At 39.6% G+C, this 19,621-nt stretch overlaps 1 protein-coding gene across 4 annotated transcripts in view; it reads right to left on the reverse strand.

Annotated features, from left to right (window-relative positions):
• arhgef1 (Rho guanine nucleotide exchange factor (GEF) 1) overlaps positions 1–19,621 on the reverse strand; it is a 42,588-nt gene that overhangs the window by 9,199 nt on the left and 13,768 nt on the right. For 2 of the 4 annotated variants that reach the window (XM_069703902.1, XM_069703901.1), the window contains exons 2-22: positions 17,249–17,332; positions 17,019–17,132; positions 14,388–14,486; positions 12,821–12,863; positions 12,572–12,677; positions 11,014–11,154; positions 8,895–8,924; positions 7,827–7,938; positions 7,552–7,627; positions 7,306–7,335; positions 6,654–6,854; positions 5,653–5,794; positions 3,644–3,805; positions 2,309–2,499; positions 2,059–2,205; positions 1,611–1,693; positions 1,096–1,221; positions 834–948; positions 336–436; positions 80–154; position 1 (exon numbers count right to left, since the gene is read on the reverse strand). The exon at position 1 is cut by the window's left edge and continues 75 nt beyond it. In XM_069703902.1, coding sequence (XP_069560003.1) covers position 1; positions 80–154; positions 336–436; positions 834–948; positions 1,096–1,221; positions 1,611–1,693; positions 2,059–2,205; positions 2,309–2,499; positions 3,644–3,805; positions 5,653–5,794; positions 6,654–6,854; positions 7,306–7,335; positions 7,552–7,627; positions 7,827–7,938; positions 8,895–8,924; positions 11,014–11,154; positions 12,572–12,677; positions 12,821–12,863; positions 14,388–14,486; positions 17,019–17,132; positions 17,249–17,299 — 2,146 coding nt within the window. In that variant the 5' untranslated portion in view covers positions 17,300–17,332. Of the gene's footprint in view, positions 2–79; positions 155–335; positions 437–833; positions 949–1,095; positions 1,222–1,610; positions 1,694–2,058; positions 2,206–2,308; positions 2,500–3,643; positions 3,806–5,652; positions 5,795–6,653; positions 6,855–7,305; positions 7,336–7,551; positions 7,628–7,826; positions 7,939–8,894; positions 8,925–9,012; positions 9,348–11,013; positions 11,155–12,571; positions 12,678–12,820; positions 12,864–14,387; positions 14,487–17,018; positions 17,133–17,248; positions 17,333–19,621 lie in introns of those variants that run through there. The other 2 variants (XM_069703903.1, XM_069703904.1) reach the window with 2 other exon arrangements.

Consider the following 19,621-nt stretch of genomic DNA (forward strand, 5'->3'; position numbering starts at 1 on the left):
TCTAGAAAAGACAGAGGAGGGAATAATGAAAAATATAACAACAAAAACATCTGTAAATGGCTAACTTTCATAAACTTACCTTATATTCGGTATAAAGCTCATTAATGGGTTTGAGCCCTGATGTGTCCAATCTACGCTGGTAGTCCTTCAGAGTCTGCGAGCAGAGAGCGCAATTAGGGGGTTCAGACTGTCCTCTGTCTAACAGCATAGCACTGAATCAGAATTAGTCTAACAAGCAGAGGCCTTCAGAAGTCTTAAAATGAATTTACTCGACTCCAATTGGGGCTCAATTTCTACACAACAGTTTGCTGAGGGGTGGATTGCACGTTTCTCACCAACAAGTTCTCCATCATTTTGACCTCCTCATTGACGTGGTTGAGGATCTTTCTGCAGCACTCTGCACTCTGCTGGATCCTCTCCTTCTCTGTCGGGTCCTCTGTGGAGAGACGGACAATAAAGAATTGAGGAAAATACAGCTTTCCCAGCAGAAGACGAACAAAAGCCATAAATCAGGAATGTACTAAAAACACTCTAGGGCAGAGAGTAACTGATTGATCAAATGGTTTATATGCATGTTGCATCCTACATGTTGGCACAAAGAGTAAATCTGATTTTTTTTTTTTACCTAAAAATATGTCATTAAGGAATACAAATATATATGCATCAATATTTACAAGTCAATGTATCAGCCTTGTAATAAACACCTGACATCGAGTTAAAGGGGAACAATTCTCATTGACTTGTTAAAATCTGGTTATTTTTTTGTGTTGGTATACCATAGGTTGTGTATTGATACACAAACAAGGGTGTGACCCACATACGACCCCACTCACCTGTGCTTTTGGCAATATTCTCCAGCAGCAGTGGATACTTGGTGAGTCTCTGCATCTCTATAGGAATGATGTCCTTGAGCTGCAGCCTGCGGCACTGGGGCTTACTCTCTGCCTCCTGGGATTAATACACACATACAGAGTCCGAGTGAAGCCACTTCTGTGAGCTCTTGCATGGCCTTGCATCTGTGAGTGCATCCATGTATGTCACTCTGTTAAAACCCTTAAGAACTTATTTTTGAGTCCGTCTGTGTGCACGTCGTACCAATATGAAGGAGTTGAAGCGTGGCTCTCTCCTCTGCTTGCTCTTGATCTGGTCCAGGGCCCACGACAGATGACTGCAGAACCGGGCTGTCAATTTCTGGAACCACTCGCCTTCTGTGCCCCCAAACTGAAACAACACACACACACACACACACACACACACACACACACACACACACACACACACACACACACACACACACACACACACACACACACACACACACACACACACACAACGTTACAGTCAGACACCGTGTTGTGCTGGCTAGGAGTAAAGCATGAGAGAAATAAAGAGACGGACAAACTGAAAAACAACTGGAAAGTGTAGAGAGTAAACACCGATGACTAATATAATAGAGGTGCTACTGTAGTCAATATTTTACTCTCACAGGTGGCTTTCATCATTTGTGAAACCACCAAATTATGTTCAACTGTTCCTGAAAGCAACAGAGGTACTGAGAGTAAATAGAAACATTGAATGATGAGATTTAGAGAGAGATAATGATGACTCACTCGGTTGAACACTGTGGTGCTGATGGATTTCACTATGAAGCTGTCATCCAAACGCAGTTTCTTCAGGTTCTCGTAGAAGTTATCTGAGATTCAGAGGCAGAGACAAACACACCATTAACTTTCAGTATACACTGAGCATCTCCGTCTCCTTTACACTGTCCCATCTCAAACAGATGTAGAAGATCAGAGATAATACCAGTAGTACTGATAGCAGTATTTAAAGAGGGTGAGAATTTAAAATACTCTGTCTGCTGCCCATACATTTAAAAAATGTACAATAATCACTGATGATGAAATTACAGGTTGTACACACAGTTACAGTTTCCCCTAATGAGTATTAAGTTCAGATACTATTCACTGCGTAATGGTTTGCTTGTTGTGTGAAGGTAGGCTGCTATATTCAGGACACAAACACAAGTCAGAAAGGCCTTTTTGCAGCAGCACTCACAGTGCATGTCAATGATCTCATCGAGGTTGGGGAAGATGGTAGCCAGCTCATTGGTGGTCAGGAGCTCCTCTCTCTCCAACGGCTTGGAGAAGACCATCTGAAGGACGCTAAGCATTCGCACATGGGCGTGCTCTGTAGCAAACAACTCTGAGAGGGGAGAGAGTGGGCACAGTACGAGTGATGTTGAGAAGATTTTCCAAAACATCCATTCTCTTCTCATCATGTGTTGCTTCCTCTCGCCTCTTCTCACCATTGATGACTTCCTGCCTCTTGGTCTCCTTCTTGCTGAGGCTGGACAGAGCGTCAGGAGAGGCCTGCTCCCTCCAGTTAGGGGGGTCCTGCTCAAACTCCAGAAGGCGTGGCTCCATCTCCTCCAGCTGTGGGGAGGGACTGATGGGGGAGTGGCCAGGCCCTTCAGGAGCTAAAACTGGTCCGTCGGCACTGAGGAATGAATGGAGCGGCAGTAGCTCAGAATGGTTACTGCAACTGAAACCACGTATCAAGTAATGTGATACATAGTCTGGCAGAAGGAGTGGAGGCTGTTAGCCGTGAAACAGTAGCTGTGAGCAGCTGCTTGTCTTCTTAAACGTACACCAGGGACATCTTAACATTAGATTAATTTAAGGATGTTAAAAAGCTCAACAGAATATCTAGCTGATGAGCTATCTATCAATGTCATGTTGTGATCCTTGTAGCTTAACGATAATATCAAGTAGAATCTGACATTAATGTTGGGCAGTGATTGCATGTAGAGATTAATACTGCTTTCCTAAATCAGCATGCCAACTAGCTATTGACAGTTTACAATCATAAGCAGGTCATGGTTTAGGTTAAACCAAACTGAAAAAAAGCTTTAGGTATAACACTAATTATAAATTCTGAAGGCACAAAATCACGTGATGAATTTTTTATGAATGACAGAGAAAAAAAAAAAATTCTAAAGGTGACTTCTCTTAGCCTACACATGATCCTTGACTGTTTTTCAAGACCTTCCCCTCTAGGTACTGACACACTGACAACTGGCCATGTTGTCAGGATTTACATTCTGCAGACTTCAAGTAAGCTAACATTTAATAAGGGGCTGGCACTTCATGTTGACCAGATAATCAATATTAACCTGACTCAATAATCATTCCCCTAAAGAGCTGCGTGTCTGACCTCTCACTGGAAATGAAAGGGCTGTTTAGCTGTTACTCACTCCCTGTCCGTCACAGCACAGATGAACTATGAGAACCAGATTAATCTGACAGTCTATTGTCAATAAAACCGTCAGCCTGACTGATTCATTTTACAGGAGGTGAAGAATATGTGCCTTTTAAAAATCATTTGCACTCATCCACATGAATTACCACTCCCTTATCAGAAGATCAATTTAAATACACCTCTAGAGCGATCCTTCTAATAATTCTGAATGAGGCAAGCTGGCCATCAATATTATCTATTATTTTGTTTAATTGCTTCCTGATTACTATTACAGGACTGCAGCACTGATTCTACTTCATCCGTCAGTATTTGACATCTTGTCTGTCCCAGCTGTGCACCTCTCCAGTCAGAGAGGCATTAGGAGGGGGTTTGCCCATCTTACGGATGGAGGTGCTGGGGGGTGAGCGGGGCAGGTGTTGTGTTGGTAGAAGGTGGCTGGAGGTCCACATCACTACGGGAGCGAGACTGTTTGGCCCGAGAGGAGCCACGACGCCGAGACGAGTGCCGGTCCACGCGGGCACTCTCGCTGCGTGCCACTTTCCTACTGAAGGGGGGAGGGGGGGAAAGTGGTTGAGGATGGGGGGAGGATGAGAAAAGACAGAGGCAGAATAAAGACAGGTAGAAAGAATGGAAAAAAGAAGCAGGAATAATAAAGATGGAAACAAATGTGTAGAGGCAGAAGAATAAAAAGTTGGGATGCCAAAAGACAATGAAAATAACAGGAAACATGTTAGAAGGGAAAATAAATTAGAGGGTAGGTATGGAGTCAGCAAGGACAGAAATTTGAGATAATTATGAGGGTAAAGAGGATGATGGATGAGTTAAGTCAGAAGAGGATTTAAACAAGAGATAGTTGTTCAAAAAGGAGAAATAGCATTAAGAAAAGATGGATAAAGAGAGAAATGAGTGACAAATAAATATGTATGACATGTGACATGCATACATTGGTTAGACAATGAAACATAGAGTATGTTTCATGCACTGTAGAAATGGCAGCACCTGAATGCCAATCTACATGTTAAGAAGGAGCCATGCATTGCTTCTACATTGTGTACAATACTGTACTGAAGTTTTCAAGGAGGTCATGTTAACAGTCTTTTGTCTCGACAGTTCTCCAGTTTCACACAACGTGCATAAAACATCAACTAAGAATAATCCACGTCATCTCAACAATCAAGCTAAATTCTCATTCCTTCACAAGCAGATTAAAAAAAATACTTAGCCATCTTTGAGTTGTCTATCGGCAGAGGAGCACAAGGCTCAATATGTGAATGGTTGTGAGTGTCTGTGTTTGTGTAAGTGCAATATGCGTATTAGAATAAGGCCTGTAGCATGTCCGTGACTCTGTCAAGGCGCTGACACCCACCTTGTCTTCCGTCTGTAAAAACACGGGACACCACATTGTTACAAACTCGCCTTTATGCAACTATTTTCAGCCAGAGAATCAAACATAACATGCACACCCCAAACATTAAATCCTAACCAGATGTTTAAACCACTGTTGGAGTAGCATGCCAAAAAAGCACCTGGCACAACATGTAACCGCACATACTGTGGAGACAAGCAGGACGAAGGACGGGCCCTGACCACAACAGATGCAGACACGTTGGAAAGCACATGGAATGAGCAGCTGAAAGGACCTACATATATTAGTTACTTTCGACTGTATAACACATGACAACCTAGTTGTAGACAAAGCTGCTATGGTTCGCATTTTTTTTTAGCTTTAAAGTTGAGACAAATATTACCATCAAACCTGTTTACTGCGCAGAAGGCTGTGGCTTAAAAGAAACTGCACCAATTCCGAATGTCTTAGTCTGGAGGAAAACACCAGCTTACCGCCAACATGTACCAAAATCCAACAAAAAAACAAGACTGAATTGTACTGATGATGCCTGGATTAAAAAAAAAAACTGCAATGAAGCTCTGAAGATGCAAAACAGTACAAACAAACAAAAATACAAAGGAGAAAGAATGATGTTAGGAAGAGAGAACAAGTTCCACTGTGAAGGAGAAGACGAGAGGACGGGTATGAGGGAAAGGGGAGGCAAAGGACTGGGTCCGAGTTCACCTGGTGAGGGTTCTTCTCACAACTGCAGGCTCTGTTAGCTAGCGAGCAACGGGCAGCATGACAAAAGCTGGCACACAGCAGGGACAGACTGCTGGGGGAGTTTTACCAGGCTCCCTCAGCCTGAGCAATTCAGACACATCTCGCTTCCCCCTCTCCCCCTCGTCCATGCTCTTTACACCTCCCATACAGTCTAATTATAATCTGATTACAATCGCTAATCATGTAAATGCTTATACTCTCTTATTGAGAGTCACTGCACTGCAGGTATAATCTCACTCTATAAATGATTCATTTTTTATTACCACCTTCATCCTTCTCACCTGTCTTTCTCTAAGGTCTCCTCTGTGGGGGTGTCACTCGGGGAGATGGGCTCCCCAACTATCTGCCCACCTCCCATCGGGGCAGTGGACACATCCACCCCATCTGACATTGTCAGAGGCTCTGAGCGATTGCTTGAGACACCTAAAGGGTTAGAAAATCAAATTTAGCAATTTTTTTTTTCTGAGCAAGAGCAAAGACTAAAAGACTTTATCAAATACACAAGAATTCTTAATATCACTTAACAATTCAAATCACTTCAAAGGCTGATAGAATACAAGGGCATCTATATATGACAAAATACATATATATGACATGCTTATGAACGGTTTATAGTTGAATAGCGATTGGTTGGACTCTTAAATCATAGACTCTTTTAATCTTCAATTGTGAGTAATAAATACACAAATCATTCAGAAATCAATAATTGATTGTTCAAAATGACATTCAATTATGAATACAAAATAATAAAATCCTATTAAATGGATGGTATGAAATTTTTTACATATACTCATGGTCTCCAGTGGATTAATCCGACTGAAATTGGTGATCTTCTTGAGTCTCAAAAAGAAATGTTGCTACAACAATTGGATGGCTTGCTATGAAAACTGTTACAGATGTTCATGTGATTATTTTAATACGTTTGGGGACTCCTGACTTCTTATCTAGCATCAAATATAAATCTTATTTCGCAAATATTAGCAGGCTAACAAGTGTGTATTTATTTATTCATTGCTCTTATTTTTTGTCTTAAAATAATAATTTTTATCCATCTTATTTTATATGTACGTATTTGTACATATTTTCATTTTGTGTGCACCTTTTTGTGTTTCTATGCTGCTGTGATGACTAAATTTCCCCACTGTGAGATTAATAAAGTCCAAGTCTAAACTGTAATAGTAAACATCAGCATTTTAGCACGGTTAGCAAGCTGACATTAGTATTTCGCTCACGGAGACACTAGTGACCAGACATCAATGTCCAAGTCAGTCAGTAGAATTACCATCGTTGTGTAAAGACTCTGGGCTGTTGGCGATGCTGATGTTGTTGCCTGACCCATCAGTGATCTCTAACCCCGGCACCGGGGCGGGGCTTCCGCTGGAACCAGACTTTCTGCTGGCCAGAGAAGGGACTGCAGGGTCGGTCAGGGAGCCTCTGCCAAGAGCAGGGCCTTTACGATCCAGAGACACTTTCTCCTTTTCCGCTGAAGAGGGGGAAGGGTATGACAACTTTTAACAAAGCTGAACTTGATCTAAAACAGATGCTGATTAACATGACCCAAAAGCACCTCAGTCAGTAAAAAAAAAAAAAAAAAAAAAGGAAGGGGGACAGAGAGTTTGTGAGACAGACAAACAGACAGGACGAGTATGGTGCAATCAGGGCCTGTGCAGTAAATACTAGGATTAGTTTGGTACAAGGGAACATCCACAATCCTTCAAATAAGATGAAAAGGCAAAGTTTTCTGGTGACTACAAACTATACACAACAACTAATTCTTCAAACAACCCCCCTGAAACACAAAATCAACTAGAGAATGCCCCGCCCACATGCTCCCCAACATTGATTTGGGACATGCAGACATGCTGATGGGTTGATTAGTAGGGATGTGACCATTCTACAGATAACAGGGGAGGGGGACTCTGAACGATGAGTACCTTCAGTCTCCGTTTTAGGTTTGACCTCAGCTGTAACAGGAAAGAAGGGCAGGACAACAGGTTCTCATATCCAGGCCACTTATGAATGTCAATAGTTCTTTGAAATTTCAATTTAACACACAATTATAACATATTCTGTATATCATATATATAATTAGGGATTCAAATACTAAGATACAAAAAGCATAATGTTATAGGGTTCACATGGGATATTTGCTAAGACACACACACAAAAAAAATACATACTGTTGCCTCCAATCCAGCTTGGGATGCTAGGAAACACCCCTCTGGGCTTTGGCTTTGTGGATTCATCCTTTTTATTCTGGAATGATAAAAAAGAAAGATGGTGAAATTTATGTCAGATCTAAAAGCTGCAAATATATATTTTCTACTTGACAAAAGTTTCAATGAAGACAGTTCAGTGCATTTGCTGAACTGTCTGCCTGCAGATTTATTGTTGTATTTGGTTTCACTAACAGGATAATGATGTTGTCCTTCTACATATAATGATGGCACTTTACCTTTACCAGTTTACTCCTGAAGAAGCCTCCTCTGGACTTCTTACTATCAACTGCCCTGGTTTTAACCCCAAGGTGCTTCATGTAGAAGGCCACTGCGGAAAATATGGATTGACTAGAGAAGAAGGTGAAAACATGTGTCAGTTGATAATATATATTTCTATTTTTGGTTAATAATTACTACTTATTGCTCTGTATTGCAATCATTTTTCTATTGTAACAAATTAAACTTTAACTAAATGCACAGCAATGCTTGGGCAATTTTTTATCTTTATTTTTATAGATGCATCTGTCCTTCATATATTTCACATTTAAGGCTGCAAAGATGTGTAAAGAAATGCTACAGCAGTGTGTTTGCAGAGTCTCTGGTGACACCAATGGTAATACTGAGGGACTTGCAAAAAATGAATAATGCAAATGAGAGAAGAGAATGAGGCAGAAAAAAAGAGGATGACTGATGGAGGAAGGGGAAGGAGAAGGTGGAGAGTTGAAATCGTCCAGAGGTGGAGCATGAAGAGGAGGAGCTGAAAAGAGTGAGAAGGAGAGAAACAATATAACAGAAAAACACAACGGAGGAGTTGAGAAGAAATAAGAAGAGTTTGGAGAGGGAGGAGACTCTGGGGATGTGCAAATGACAAAAGTGTTTGTCAGCATTTCAAGGCGGCACAGTTTTACTGAGCATGCTGTCTGAATACAATGAATACAACACAAACTTTAACTGCAGAGGATGAGAAGTCACAGGAGAAAAGAAACTAAGGCATGCATGACAGGATTTAATAATTTCTTTCAGTCAAATTTAGTGACAAAATATTAATTAAAAAAAGAATTTATAATCCATAAAAAAAAAAAATTTAAGAAGTGAAAAGATTTTTTTTTAAAAGACATATTTGGTTAACACAGTTTTCTTTAGAGAAACCGCTGAAGGACATACTTTAATGTGCATTTGGTGCACTTAAGCACATATGCAAAAATCTTGTGCTTTGACCACACCCAGGTACAGAAAAGGCATGCAGAGATCAAAAACAGCACAATGCAAATATTTGAAACTTTTATTAAAACAATGTGACTCACCATTTTTCCTCATCTGAGACAACGGTAGGGCTGTAAGGAAAGCGACAGGTGTCAATGATGTTACAGAGGGAAAAAACAGCAACACACAATGTTACTCCCTGTGCAGCAACAGGCTCACCTCTTCTTTTTAAGTAGCATTTTTTCGTTCTCTTCTTCGACTTATTATTAACTCTGTTTTGGGCCGGTGGAATCTGAAGTGACTAAGCTTTTCTTGATCCAACTCAAAGCTGACTATTGTGTTTGTGTGTTCAGAGCTGAAGCTATTGATCATATTCTAAAAATGTCCCCCCAAAAAAGAAGAAAAAATTTCAAAAACCTGAAAGATGCATCAAAAGCTGCACTTCTGCCTGCTCTGACAATTTAAAACTCAACTTTCACACTTAAAGATCTGCAAGTAAGTCTAGCTATTGTCTCCAGACTGTCTGAAATGATGTGCTCTGTTTCTCTGGTAGGCTTGTCTGCAAAGGGAATCCAAGTCAGAAATGTTCCAAATGTTGTGTCTGATGCAATATGCAGGCAAGACTGTGGAAATTGGATACTCATGGTTTGAGTTGACCATAAAGGATGGGAGGGGTTTCCCCGGGATTCCCCTGCATAATCCAATCAAATGGTGTGGTTGCCTTGTTTGCATCATCAGAGACCAATGAGAAACAAATGAGGCAGGTCACTGTGTTGTGGTCAAGAGAGGAAGGAGGTGTGTGTGTGTGTGTGTGTGTGTGTGTGTGTGTGTGTGTGTGTGTGTGTGTGTGTGTGTGTGTGTGTGTGTGTGTGTGTGTGTGTGTGTGTGTGTGTGTGTGTGTGTGTGTGTGTGTGGAGGGGTGAGTGACTGCAAGAGTGTGGGAGAATTTAAGAGTGAAAAGAATAGAGATGATTGTCAGGAGTAATGAATGGTGTGAAGCTCAATGAATCGTTTGTGCAATGGAGACAGAGATGAAGCTGTGTGATGGTAACTGAGTGAGTCAAAAGCTGAATTATCATGTCTTTGATACAGACTGTTTTGCAGGCTTTTTGTGTCTTCTCCACTGACATATATCCGCAGTGCTGCTTGTGAGTGCATCTTCTTTTCATTTCTGTTGTTCATTTTTTTTTTTTCCCTCTCTCCTGACAAGATGAAATTAGACAGTCTTCTGCCCTCTCCCTGGCCTCCTCTCTCTCTCTGTCTGACTCAGTTCTTGTAGAGGATAACACATTGTAGTCAGTCACGGGGTCAAGGATAGATTAACTTTCCCCTAGATCTCTTGCTTTCTTTCTTTAACCATGTCCAGGGCAGGAGCTATCCAGCATTGATAACCCTCTGGCCCTTTCTCTCCCATTCTCTCTTCCTCTGTGTTATCCCCTCCAACACCCACCACCACCACCACCCCTCCTACCAGTTGGCAAAATGCCAGGGGAGAGCCTTCCTGCCAGCGTGGCACTGCTGACTCCATCTTTTCCTCTCTGCCTCCTCATTTCCTTCTTGCTCCGTTGTGTTCTGTTTCAATCATGCTTCACTTGCCATCTCTCTAGTAGAGTGCGCTTGATTTTCTCCATAACCCAATGTATCTCTCTCTGTGCTTTGTCTTGAATTGAATATATGCATAGCTGATGTTGACTATAAATAAATAAATATATATATATACATACATAATAAATGACTATAGCTTTAAAGAAAGTACAGCGAAAACACAAGAGGAAACAGATTGACAGACTGGTTATCTTCTTCAAGGGAAGAGCTGCAGATAATAGACAAGAGACTTAAATATCTTCCCCATTGTCCAATTACTATATACCCTCACTACATTGTTATTGCCTTATGTGAGACAATTGCACTTCGTGAATATAGAATTTTAAGACCGAGCTGATTATTCCTCATATCAAAATGCTCTCTGGGAGAGTATGTGACCTCTCTTCCTGACATGTTCCCTGTATACAGGCTTATGCATCTCTCACAGTTTCATTAAGGAGTGTTTGCATTATCTAAATGACTTGCTCATATTTTAAACTCATAACTCAAGTGAAAGTTTTGAGGCCATCCAAGCTAAAAGCTGTGCTCCAACTGCATGTCTATGGAGAAAATGACTTTCAATCTCAAAGCCTGGATGCCCAAAATAATTCCTAATGAGCAGAAAGAAAAACTCACTGTGTCTCGGACATCTTCTCCAGCAGGTTCTCAGCTACAGACTTCTCCTTCATCTCCATCGGTATGCGGTCGGTGGGATAGTGGCTCTCCACGTCTTTCAGCTCAGTTTCATTAGGTGTCATGCCCATCATCCTCTTTTGCCTGTGCATGACAAAGAAGGAGGAGGAAGGTGTTTGACAAGCGTGTCAAAAATACTATAATACTTATATAGTATGTAGCTCTACGTTTTCTCAGTTCTGTGTTAGGACACCTCATGTAGGCAGGTATAAATGTAGGGCTGCTCAGTGCATTGCCATGACTAAAACATTGGATATTCAGTGGCCAGTGCTGAACAGCAACCTTTAAAATTTGAGAGACACCTGATTTCTCATAGTATTCTGTATGATGTCCATGTTTGTTTTTTGTCTTCTTAGTTTGATCTGAAGCTAACATCTCAGATCAGTTTGTTTTCAGTGCATCTAAATCTAAGACAGCCCTCCTGAAGGTTGTTGTTCAGGTTAAAGAACAAACATAAGCATCAATGTCACAAGAATAAAGCACTGTTGAAAAAGACACTGGGAATCAAGACAATTGTGCTGGTCACCCTAACATGTGTTCACACTAAAATCCCTCCGGCGAAGGCAAATTAATTTGACTTTAACTGTAAGGAGGCCTAGTTAAGTCTTGAGTAATTGTCACTTGGTCGATGTAGGTTCGATAAATACAAAAATGTTATAAATTGTTTAAACCTACATTTGGGATTTTTTTTTTTTTGGACCCAGTGAACTGTTGTCTTTATGAGTGTAAGGTTTTCAATGTGGGTTGGATGAGATTTAGTAACATAAACCATTATGGTAAGCAAAGCCTTTTAATGTTCAATTTACACCAAAAAAAATGGTGGTTATGTGTGAAATATCAACATTCAAAAATAGCTTCCCTTGGGATAAATTACCCCTCAAATGCAAGTTTCAAATCTTTTCTTTTAATTTTTTTTAATCACTGACTTAAACCAAAGGCTGCCTTGAAGCAAGGAAATCCATCTGAAAACTAATGAATTGCTTTACAAAATGGTTTGTAGTAATTTTGGCTTAATGTGCACAAAAGAACTGAGAGGTTCATTTCAACTAAATGTCAAGAAAACTTTTGTTATTGCACGTTTTACACTGCTTGGTTTGACATTCTGATTTCCTCTCAAATACATAAAAAAAAGTGAATTTGGCATTTTGCCATTGTTGACCTTTCAGCTTGCTTGTAGGTAAACTGATTTGACTGAACATCTATTGAACTTCAGAAACAATCACAGGAAAGAGATTCCTTTTTAGTAGAGCTGGGATGAATAGAGAATCCTCACCTTGGCTCTTGGTTAATGAACAGAGTATACAGCATACAAAATATCATACTATACTACACCATACCTAATTGATCCAAGCTTTAAGCATATGTAAAGCATTAATCCCAAAGCTCAGTGTTGTGATAATGCTTTAAGATGTTTATTGTAGATTAATAACTTAAACGTTTGGAGTAAAATAAGGACTGTGTGCAAGACTTTTTAATATAGTGTATCAAGGGAGAATCTCACCTAAAATCCTCCAACTGTTTGGCCACTTCAGCAACCTGCAGATTCTGAACATCCTGAGCAAAACGCCTTTGGGTGTCTTCTGTGAACAGATCTGGACGGGTTCGGTCTTGGAGAAGAGGAAAAAGAGAAGGGAGTGAGTGAGAAGCCTATAAATAGTGAGGAACACACTGAGCAGGGTTGTGGTTTGTATATATGGTAAAGGATATATGTAATGCCCTTCAATATAAACATTGTTGCAAAATAACTTACCCAATTCATAGGATATAATGCCTGGTATTGCCACTCTGAGAATCTGCAATGTAAAGCAAATGTCAAAAATAAGTACAAGGGGATATAAAAATTAAATACAGTATACACAAGATCTAGATGCAAGAGATGATTTTTTTTTTTTTTTTTTTTAAACATGAAGAGCTATATCTCTGGGTTACTTTGTTTTAAGACTCAAGAAAAAAAAAACAGTGTGGTGCAGTAGCTATACATCACCACAAGGGGGCATTTTAACACTAGAAATAAATTGAAGGGGAAAAAAACAACAGAAGAAACAGATATCTGTCACTGAAATGAAAATAACCACACGGGCAAACTTTCTGTCAACAGGTTTACAAAAGAAGTAGAGTTTAATAAAGAGAGGCTGAGAGAGAATGATTTCTCGTAAAGGGCTTTCCCACAATCCTGACAGGAAGTTGTGGGGTTGGACAGACAGACAGTGCAGCATGAAACCGCAGGGCTGACAGACATGTGCGCTGCATAAACTCTGAGGAGGAAACATAGCTGAGAATTGACAAAAGCCAGGTGTTGAGGTAGGAGTGATGTAAAAAGACAGACAGATACTGAGGGCCGCTGCACAGAGGACAGGCAGAGCAAACAGAGCTGACACACAGCCATGTACTGGCAAACAAACCATGGCACACTGAGTACTCCCCTCTCATGAGTCCAGTTTATAGACCACAGCTGAGCAGTATATTAACGTTCTTATTTATACAAAACTACAAGAAGAATATAACATTGATTCCGTAAAGGCTGCTTCGTCTTTCTAACTACATTTTGTTTTAATGCACGCCACCAAATTTGTGAACTTTATAAAAAGGTAAAAATCACAGAAATATGGAATAAATTTTTTTTTTAAAAACAGTAAGACAACTGAGACAGATCCTAAAAAGTTTGTCTTTAAAGGACCAGTGTCTCAAACTACAAAACCCTGCAAACATTTGGTATTTAAAGTCATATCATATCTGCATAATTTTCTAATGTAGTCACAATAAATTAAGGAGTCTTAAAAGTGTAGTGGAGGTCTTCACAGATCCAAACAGTTCTACCAAGCGAGAAAAAGAAGCTGTCCCTTTCTTCAATGACAAGACAGAAATTAAAAAGAAAGAGCAGAAGGAAATTCAAGAAAATGAAATTGCGTGTCATAAGTTCACCTGAGTAACTTGTGCTTTCTTAAAGAAAAAGTTTTAACCACATAGGACTGGCTCTCTTAAAACACAATTATAACAGTGTATAGCAATAACATTCAGAAGGTGTAGCTAGATAAGTTTAATGAGAATAAAATACAACATGTGCCTCATTATCCATCTGACACATCCTACCTGTGTTTTTATTTGCACATTTTATTTAGTATACGCTACTGATTTTCACAACTAACACAATCCCTTTTATTTTTACCTTGAATTTACAGTAGACTTTATGTGTTAAAACTAAGTCTGTATGCCTTTTTGTTCACTGTCTTTGGGCCAGTTTGTGACAATCAGGAAGCTTTTCATTCACGTCCAGTTGCATAATAATGCGTGAAAATACAGCGTAGTGTGCTACTTACTGCACCCTTGTCCAAGAAGGTGTTGTAGAACTCCACAAACTGTTTCTTGGTCTCTTTGGCACTGAGGTTCCTGACGAGGTCAGCATGGAGGTAACACAGCTGAGAGAGGAGAGAAAGATAGAATATCAGTGAGTGCTGACAACTTTCAGTAGACTTTAATGTAGAGTCTGATACAGTCTGTGCCATTTTTATGCACACAATTTACTGATTATTTCATATCATTACTAAAGGTCACACACGCATATCATTCCCTGGCATGCCACACTTTATAAAAACTTAATTTCACTTTCACCCAATGTACTTGGAAATAAAGCATCAAATAATTTGACACATTTGAACTCTTATCACAATATCACAAAAAGTAATTGTCACCGTCTTCTAAGCCATAACCATGCGCATATCTAAATCTCAATCATGCATGAAAATACCATAATTGTCTTCCATGTGTGCACCTTGCAGAATATTCACACGTTATAGTACTGATGCTCCGACAACGGAGAGCAAAAAAGGGGGGAGGGTGACAAGAGGGAGGGCGTCATGGCTGTGAGAAAGGTGCAACAGTACCTGGGTGGGTCACAGTGTCTGCATGCAGTATAAGGGGGAAAGGACAGCCATGCTTTATATCAGCACAGACACACACAGAGGCCCACGAATGGTCTCCAAAATGTACAGTTTTGACTGAAAACACACTTAATCCACATTAAGCCACAGTGGACACTGTACACATTGTTTCATGTATTTCACACAAGTAAGGGCAGCACAATAAGCCTTGATATGGTTATCACAGTTTGGATTTCATGATTAGATCATACCCTAACAAGTGCAACTCTTTATGTTCAGAGTGGTCAGAGACAATTTACAGATTTAACGCTAATGATTGACTAATCATTAGGTACTGTCATTAAGGCTGCTGTGATTATTTCAGTGTTACAGAGCAGGTTGGCTGCAGGCAAAAATATATGCAGGCATGATGTTTTCATCATGTTCTTTCCTTAGAACCTGTCTGACCGCTCGTTTCGCTTATACTAACAAACTCTGTTGACAAGTGGAGCTGCCAGTTCTGCCAGTTCTCTTGTAATCATGACCGATATTTATCAATAACTGCCAAAACTGTGAAAATAAACACTCAGGATGTCCATAATAATATTTAATTCTCTTGCCAAAGTTGGAGGAACAGTCTTGAACAATTAAACAACTAGGATCTCAATCCTCAGCAAAAAAATATTTCAATTTCAGTTATTTACAATCACACAGCTCTTCAAACTTGGAGGACACATATGGGTGGTCTCGTTACCAAGATCCACACCATATAACCATCCCTGGTTCAGTTCCATGTCAAATCCTTCTGTCTCTGTCTCGCTCCCCTCATTTCCCCTCTGTATATGTGCTGCCACTGTTAAAACTTCTTTTCCTAAAAAGAAAGAAAAAAAAATCCACATACATCTGTGACCAGTTTTAAATACTAAAATCGATTACCAATTTGATACACTAAATCATAATGGCCAAATATACCAACTCATCGTGCCTAAAGCCAGCTGGGAACTGACAGACCCATTCATGAACGTCCTACTTCACAGTTGAGAGTGTTTACAAACAGGCAGAATACAGAAAACAGATAAACAACCTCTTTCACTCACTAAAACACTCACATGGACAAAGTAGAGATCTGAAAGTCAAAAATATTTGTACACAATTCGACACTTTTAACACGGCTAGCAAGCAAGATAGGCTAGGCTAACCAAGTCTGGCCATTTCACCTTATTTTCAGAGCGAGTACATTTCTTCCTTTCACCATAAACGCTGCCATGTCCACTGATTTCACACCTTCTTCTCAGAGCTCCTAAGAATCTGCCACTTTCCTGGAGCAATATTCCCAGTGTAACAGGCATTCAGGTGTATTTTTCCATGTGGAGGTTCTTGTTGCTCATGAACGCACCATAATACTGACCTTAATAAATGTGACAGGCTTCATTCTATCCAGATGCATACATAATATAGCTGCTACTAATGATTATTAGTGCTATCAAAAGATTTAGCCTTTTTTTGTTTGTTTATTATGAAGGGATAAAAAGGAATACAAAGTTTACAGTATGAACAGAAGAAAAGAGCGCCAATATTCACATCTGCAATGTTTGGTATTTGTATTTGTTAATATTGTTTTATAATTATAACAGCTACCTAAATTGCCCTTAATTCATATCATTTCAGTTGCCTAATTGGACAAGACCTAACCTACACAACATTAAGGTTAGGCGTTGCTTCTGCATCAGCATACAAATACACACTATACATTCAAGATTACTTTCTTGAAGAAATTGTATTTCCTTGATTCCTGTTGTTCTGGGTTTTGTACCCTCATGGTTGAAATGCACTTATTGTAAGTCACTTTGGATAAAAGCATCAGCTAAATTAAATGTAATGTAATGTAATGTAATGTAATACATCTCTGTATCTACACAGACTGTAGAGAAAGAGCAACCTTTGAGCCTACAAACACACTTAAGCTCAGACTCATGCAAGTAAAGTGCAAGCAAGTTCTGTCAGACTTGTACGAGACATATCACAGACAGATTAGGCTGAAAGACATCCTGCGCAGACAGGATGTTGCATTGTAGGAGTTGCAGTTCTCACCAGGGGAGCAGGGTCAAACTGCAGGATGACGTGTTGCATGAAGACCAGTAGGTGGGTCGGCCTATCCTTCAACTGATCTATGCTGTTGAAGTGTGTGGACTGGTCCTCCATCACCTGAGACAGACAAAGAAAGCAAAGCGATGAGAGGAGAGGAGAGAGAATTAAGAGCAACAACAACAAAATAATTAAACAAACCGGAGAGGTGATGATGATATTTTCTTTATACTCACATCGTTCAAATCATTCTCAAAATCCTCATCCTCAGCCCCGATAATACTCATGGCTGGGTTAGAGCACTGAGCTCTAAACACACCCTGTTATGGGGGGAGGGAGAGAGAGAGAGAGAAAGAGGGAGAGAGGGGAAGAAAACAAGACAATTAGCAACCATTATGTGCTATACTTTGAACCAGTAGGCTATCTCTTTAATATCCTGAGCTCCCACTGAGCAGAGCCAGACATAAAGACAGATTAGAGTTTGGACACAGTGAACTTTTCCAGTGTAAAATAACATCAAGCAGAGAGAGAGGAAAATGACCCAACTTCCAATCCAGCCTCCTGGAGAGAGAGAGAGCGAGACAAGCCTGATGTGTCATAATTCTTGTGGTTCCTGAATTAGAAACAGAGTTTACGTAGTGTCCCCTTCATATGAACCAAGCAAGGCAAAGAAATAGATGGCAGCGTGTCTTTTTTCTCAGAGAACTAACAATGTATAAAATATGGCATTCAACTGACCAAGCATGCGATATTTAAAAAAATGTGCCTTTAAACAGGTCAACTTTCAAAGATTTTTTTTTTCTTGAAATAAATGACAAGGCTACTGGTGATGTGACACTGATAAGAAACTGATAATGAAGCAAAAGTTAAAAGGTTTTTAGCTAAATAGTTTTGAGTATTTCATTAAGATGGGAGTGTTGTGTAAAATGCTAAAGTCGTCTTTCCCCGTAGGCCTCACTAAAACATTTATTTTGGATGCCGAACTCAGGGGAACAATTCAGCATTTAACTTGCATTGCAAAATAGCATTTTTCGGTTTATGCTTTCTGTGAAGTTCGGCCAGATTTTGCCTCCAAGATTGTTTTTCAGACGTGTGCTGTGTTCAGTAAAACACCCAGCAGAGGGCTCTCCTCTCGACGCCATGATGTAAACCTTCCAGGTCTAAAAATGTAATTTACCTAATCTGAAACTCAAAAGCTTTATGCCAATCCTTGCCTTTGAAATCCATGAATGGGAAAGAAATGCATCAGAACGGGTGACCAATTTGACCCCCCTCCCCCCTCTCCCTCTCCACACCATTTCCTCTTCCCCAAAAACACACAAACAACACATAGCCCTTGTATTCAGTCCTCTGAAGGCTGTAGACCCGGGGCCGCCACTGGGGAACACCCAAAAACACACACACAGACACACAAACTCAGATCCAAAAGCTACGCTGTGTGCTGGTAGGTGACTACAGAGAGCAGAGTGTAAGTACAGAGCTGAAGAGTTTCACATACGACTCAACCGAAAGAGAAAACAAAACTGCATCCAATGATTTCTGTAAATAAAAAAGCATTTCTGAGGATTTTATCAAGTAACTGGTATTTTTTTTTTTTTTATAACTGTGATGAATTCTGTTCAATAACTTTACATAGCAAGGTTTTATATTTATTTGGATGACCGTACCCGAGGGTCATTATTTAGTGTAGGGTTGGACAAATAAAAACCTTTACAAAGCTTGAGATCTTTTGAGTAGTAGCCCTTTACTGTAGCTATCATAGTTGAGACCAGCGGTGATCAAGTCCTTCTTGTCAAGTCTCTAAAAATCTGTCATGATTTGCCCGAGACGAACAAAACACTTTTCAAATAATATAACTTGCCCTCATTTTGCATTAGCTCCTTTTCATTTTCTTTGTTTTATTCTGGTCATTTTAGCACCCATGTTTAAAGCTGTTCTCATTTTATTTTGCATTTCATTGCCCTATTGTGCCTGTTTTCGGCTTCACGTCATTATGCACTTTGCATTTTTGGCTTTTAAGTTGTAAAGCACTTTATAAAGACATTTTAATTAGAAAAGTGCTCTATAAAGGAAGTCTTTTTTTTTTTTTTTTTTACAATTTATAGGCACTAGGACTATAAAAGTTGCCAGCTGTCTGGTTTTAGCATTGATACTGTGGTAGTTGTACCTTTAACATTTCTGGTTTTATGAAGCCAATGTGGATGCTTTTCTGAGCAGGACAGCTTTTCAGTAATATTGAATTTACAGGATTGTTGCACAAGTGTGATTAAATAACGTCACTCGTAAAGTATTTGATAAACTTGTTTATGTTGGTTTCCTATAAAACATGTAAATAATAATGCACGTGCATTTATGCTTATAAGAAAAAATAGTACAAAGGGTCAAACGTGAAATTCAAACTTTTTTTTATATTAATAATAGATTTTTTTTAACAAATTTGAAATATAAATAGATATAAAATGTAACCATTTCTACATATTTGCATTACATTGGTACACAGCATATCTAATTATAAAAAGTGAATGTGCGGTTCGGAAGCCAATTTAATTACGATTAAGTCGGAACTGAATACTCATTTAGTGGTTAGAGTTTAAAAGGAAATGAGACAA

The sequence above is a fragment of the Brachyistius frenatus genome, unplaced genomic scaffold (assembly GCF_029030835.1).
Source record: "Brachyistius frenatus isolate BFR_SWC_R1_liver_20210118 unplaced genomic scaffold, ASM2903083v1 Contig_48, whole genome shotgun sequence".
Taxonomy (NCBI): domain Eukaryota; kingdom Metazoa; phylum Chordata; class Actinopteri; family Embiotocidae; genus Brachyistius; species Brachyistius frenatus.